Here is a 4,241-nt window from a genome sequence, read left to right on the forward strand (position 1 = left end):
ATCCTCCCCCCCCCTGCCCTGCCCAGGGCACTCACAATTCTCTTGAAGTTCTTCTGCCAGATGGCAACCTGGTGCAGGATATCCAGCCTGTGAAGGAAGGAGATATAAGAGGGTCGAGTGCACTTAAAACCCTCCCCGCTCCATGAGATGAGAACCTGGGCTCCTCCCATCCACTCCCAGGGCCCTGCGGTCCACTCCAGTCCCTCTCCGGGCCAGCTCCAGTCCCTCTCCAGGCCCATCTCGCACCACCTCCAGCCCTGCTCCATCTGTTCTGTCACTTCTTTACAGACTAGCTTGCCTCTCTGACCCTATGCCGTCCCGTACAGTGGATGGCCACATGTGCAGCTACTGAAGCCCTAAAAAGCGGCCAGGACTACACGACAGTATTTCATTTTTTAAAAAAAATATTTATTTATTTTGGGTTTCCCTAATGGTTCAGTGGTAAAGAATCTGCTGGCCAATGTATGTTCGATCCTTAAGACGGGAAGATCCCACATGCCTAGGAGCAACTAAGCTCGTGGGCCACAACTATTGAGCCTGTGCTCTACAGCCCAGGGGCCACAAGTATGGAAGCCTGGGTGCCCTAGAGCCCAGGCTCTGCAACAGGAGAAGCCACTGCAATGAGAAGCCTATGCACCGCAACTACAGAGCAGCCCCTGCTCGCCACAACTAGAGAAAAGTCCATGCAGCATTGAAGACCCAGAGCAGCCAAAAATAAACAAATACAAATTTTTAAATGTATTTATTTAATTGACTGCATCAGGTCTTAGTTTTGGCATGTGAACTCTGAGTTGTGGCATAAAGGATCTAGTTCCCTGCCCAGGGATCCAACCCGGGCCCCCTGCACTGAGAGTGCAGAGTCTTAGCTACTGGACCACCAGGGAAGTCCCAACATTTTAGACTTATCAGGCCAAATGAAATATATGACTGAAATCAATCTTACTTGTCTCTTGCCATTTGAAAGAAAAGGTGGCTACTGGAAGAACTGAAATTACACATGGGGCTCGCACTGGACAGGGGTGCCAGGCTGGTGTGCCAAGGGTTGGCAAACTATGGTTTGGTTCAGTTCAGTTCAGTTGCTCAGTCATGTCCAACTCTTTGCAACCCTGTGGACTGCAGCACACCAGGCCTCCCTGTCCATCACCAACTCCAGGAGCCTACTCAAACTCTTGTCCATTGCATCGGTGATGCCATCCAACCATCTCATCCTCATCAAGGTCTTTTCAAATGAGTCAGTTCTTCCCAACAGGTGGCCAAAGTATTGGAGTTTCAGCATCAGTCCTTCCAATGAATATTCAGGACTGATTTCCTTTAGGCTAGACTGGTTGGATCTCCTTGCAGTCCAAGGGACTCTCAAGAGTCTTCTCCAACACCACAATTCCAAAGCAGCAATTCTTCAGCGCTCAGCTTTCTAAATCCAACTCTCACATCCATACTTGACTACTGGCTTTGACTAGACTTTAACTAGCTTTGACTAGATGGACCTTTATTGGTAAAGTAACGTCTCTACTTTTTAATATGCTGTCTAGATTGGTCATAGCTTTTCTTCCAAGGAGCAAGCGTCTTTTAATTTCATGGCTGCAGTCACCATCTGCAGTGATTCTGGAGCCCCCCAAAATAAAGTCTCTCACTGTTTCCCTTGTTTCCCCATCTATTTGCCATGAAGTGATGGGACTGGATGCCATGATCTTAGTTTTCTGAATGTTGAGTTTTAAGCCAACTTTTTCACTCTCCTCTTTCACTTTCATCAGGAGGCTCTTTAGTTCTTCTTTGCTTTCTGCTATATGGTGTCATCAGAGAAGGCAATGGCACCCCACTCCAGTACTCTTGCCTGGAGAATCTCATGGACGGAGGAGCCTGGTAGGCTGCAGTCCATGGGGTCGCTGAGGGTCGGACATGACTAAGTGACTTCACTTTCACTTTTCACTTTCATGCATTGGAGAAGGAAATGGCAACCCACTCCAGTGTTCTTGCCTGGAGAATCCCAGGGACGGGGGAGCCTGGTGGTTGCCGTCTATGGGGTCACACAGAGTCGGACATGACTGAAGTGACTTAGCAGCAGCAGCAGCATATGGTGTCATCTGCATATCTGTGGTTATTGATATTTCTCCCGGCAATCTTGATTCCAGCTTGTGCTTCATCCAGCCCGGCATTTCAAATGAAGTATTTTATGGTTAGAAAGGCCAAGTCTGGCCTGCTGCCTGTTTTTGTAAATATGCTTGACTAGAACACAGCCACGTTCATCCACTTACTCATTGTGCACAGCTGCTTTTGTACTGCATCAGCAAAGATGAGTAGTTGCCATGGAGACATTACAGCCTTCAAAGCCTATAATATTTACCCCCTGGCTCTTTACAGAAGCTTGCCGTCCCAGCTCTAGACTGGGAGCAACATCAGCAACCTCGGTGCTCATTCATTGCTATATCCCTGACACCCAGAATGGAATCTGGCACCTGGTAAGCACTTCCTAAGTATTTACAGAATAAATAAAATGCTGCCTCTCTCTCTCTCTCTTTTTTTTTTTTTAACCTTGCAGCATGTGGGATCTTATTTCCCCAACCAGTGATGGAACCCATGTCCCCTGCAGTGGTAGCTCAGAGTCTTAACCACCAGGGAAGTCCCAAAATACATTGTTTTTAATTTTTTTTTTTTCCTTTGGTCACCTCTTAGCAGATTGGGATTCTGTAAAAACAGGGGACAAACCATACAAAAATTATAGTAATAAATTAACAGCAGTTATTATCTGCCAGACACAGTACACATAAGAGACATCAAACTCCTTTGCAAGCAGAAACTTAGTCCTGGGAGTTGGCCCATATACTGTTGAGTATATAGTTTACAAGCTATGTGACCATAGGCAGATTTCTTAACTTGCTTGTGCTGTTTCTTTAGCTACAAAATAAGAATAAAAAATAATAAAAAGGAATTCCCTGGCAGCCCAGTGGTTAGGACTTTGCACTTTCACTGTGGAGGGCCTGGGTTCACTCCCTGGTCAGTGGACTAAGAGCCCACAAGCCACATGGCCGAAAAAAAAAAAAAAAATGAAGTTAAAATAAAATAAAAATAAAATGCAAATAGGCTGAGCCAGACACACAGTACGGACTTAACCACTGTTAGTACCCATTTTTGCAAAAACCAATAACAGCAACAATAATCAACATTTCTACAGACCGTATTACGGGCCAGAATTATCTCATTTAATCTCTTGAGGTTTGACAGAATGGTGACATCGAAACACAGGGGGAAGGTAGGATTCCAACCCAGTCACTAGGGATACAGAGCCCTGTGCCCTTAACCCTCAGAGAGCGTTACCTCTCAACCCTCACCTTCCCACAGAGCCCTGTGCCCTTAACCCTCAGAGAACATTACCTCTCAACCCTCACCTACCCACAACTCTGAAGCAAGAAAAACCATCATTCCCTTTTGACAGCTGGAGAAAATGAGGCTTGAACCCAGGTCATCCTGATTCCTAAACCCCCGATCCTCATCCCTCTGCCACCCAGTTCACCATTTCAGCTCCCACTGACCTGGGCGCCGTAGAGAAAACGTCTGGGTGCAGTTCGGTCAGACCGACGCGCTCCTGCTCATAGCCCCGCAGAGATTCAACCCAGGCCTGCACCGGACGCCGGTGCAGGGGTACCGGGAGCTCGCACCTGCGCAGTACGGGTGCCTGGGGACCTGGAATGATAGGGAAGTCAGGAGTAAGGGTCAGAGTTCCCAGTCGCCACCCTTCCTGGGGTGACCAAGCAACTTCACCTGCGTTCGCCAAGGGTTCTGGTTTCTCCGCCGACTGCACTGCCTCTTCTGTCAGCGCGCTCAGGCCCTGTAAACGGCGGGAGGGAATGAGAGAGAAGCCCCCGGGCCCTCCAACTTTTATCCTCCGACCCCGACCTCCGTCCTCGGCCTCACCCGGCAGCCCCTGGGCCGAAGCCAGGCCCGGGCCCCGGCCCGGACTAGCTGCTGCATCTTCGCGTAGCTCTCCACGTTGAGAGAGGTCAAGGCTTCCTCTGGAGTCTAGCGACGCCTCGAGATGACGTCACGCCCGCGACACCGCCTGCTCTGCTTGTTTTCGGCTTAGGAAAGCGGAGCATGCAAGATCGAGGACCGCGGGGCTCGCCTCAGCGTGCCCCCACCTCCGCCCCAAGACTAACGCCCCAAACCCCAATTTTCTCTGCAGGTCTAAGAACCCTCTGCAACCCCGGGAGTGCGAGCCCACAGTGAGAAACACCGCCCCTTCGTCG

The 4,241-nt window shown here is 49.4% G+C and overlaps 1 protein-coding gene across 2 annotated transcripts in view; it reads right to left on the reverse strand.

The window, feature by feature from the left end:
• Positions 1-4,241, reverse strand: part of MRPL4 (mitochondrial ribosomal protein L4) — a 9,612-nt gene extending 5,371 nt beyond the window's left edge. For both annotated transcript variants that reach the window (XM_010828381.1, XM_010828382.1), the window contains exons 1-4: positions 3,910-4,241; positions 3,757-3,823; positions 3,528-3,678; positions 36-87 (exon numbers count right to left, since the gene is read on the reverse strand). In XM_010828381.1, coding sequence (XP_010826683.1) covers positions 36-87; positions 3,528-3,678; positions 3,757-3,823; positions 3,910-3,966 — 327 coding nt within the window. In that variant the 5' untranslated portion in view covers positions 3,967-4,241. The remainder of the gene's footprint in view (positions 1-35; positions 88-3,527; positions 3,679-3,756; positions 3,824-3,909) is intronic.

The sequence above is a fragment of the Bison bison genome, unplaced genomic scaffold (genome assembly GCF_000754665.1).
Source record: "Bison bison bison isolate TAMUID 2011002044 unplaced genomic scaffold, Bison_UMD1.0 scf7180017864492, whole genome shotgun sequence".
Classification (NCBI taxonomy): Eukaryota; Metazoa; Chordata; class Mammalia; order Artiodactyla; family Bovidae; genus Bison; species Bison bison.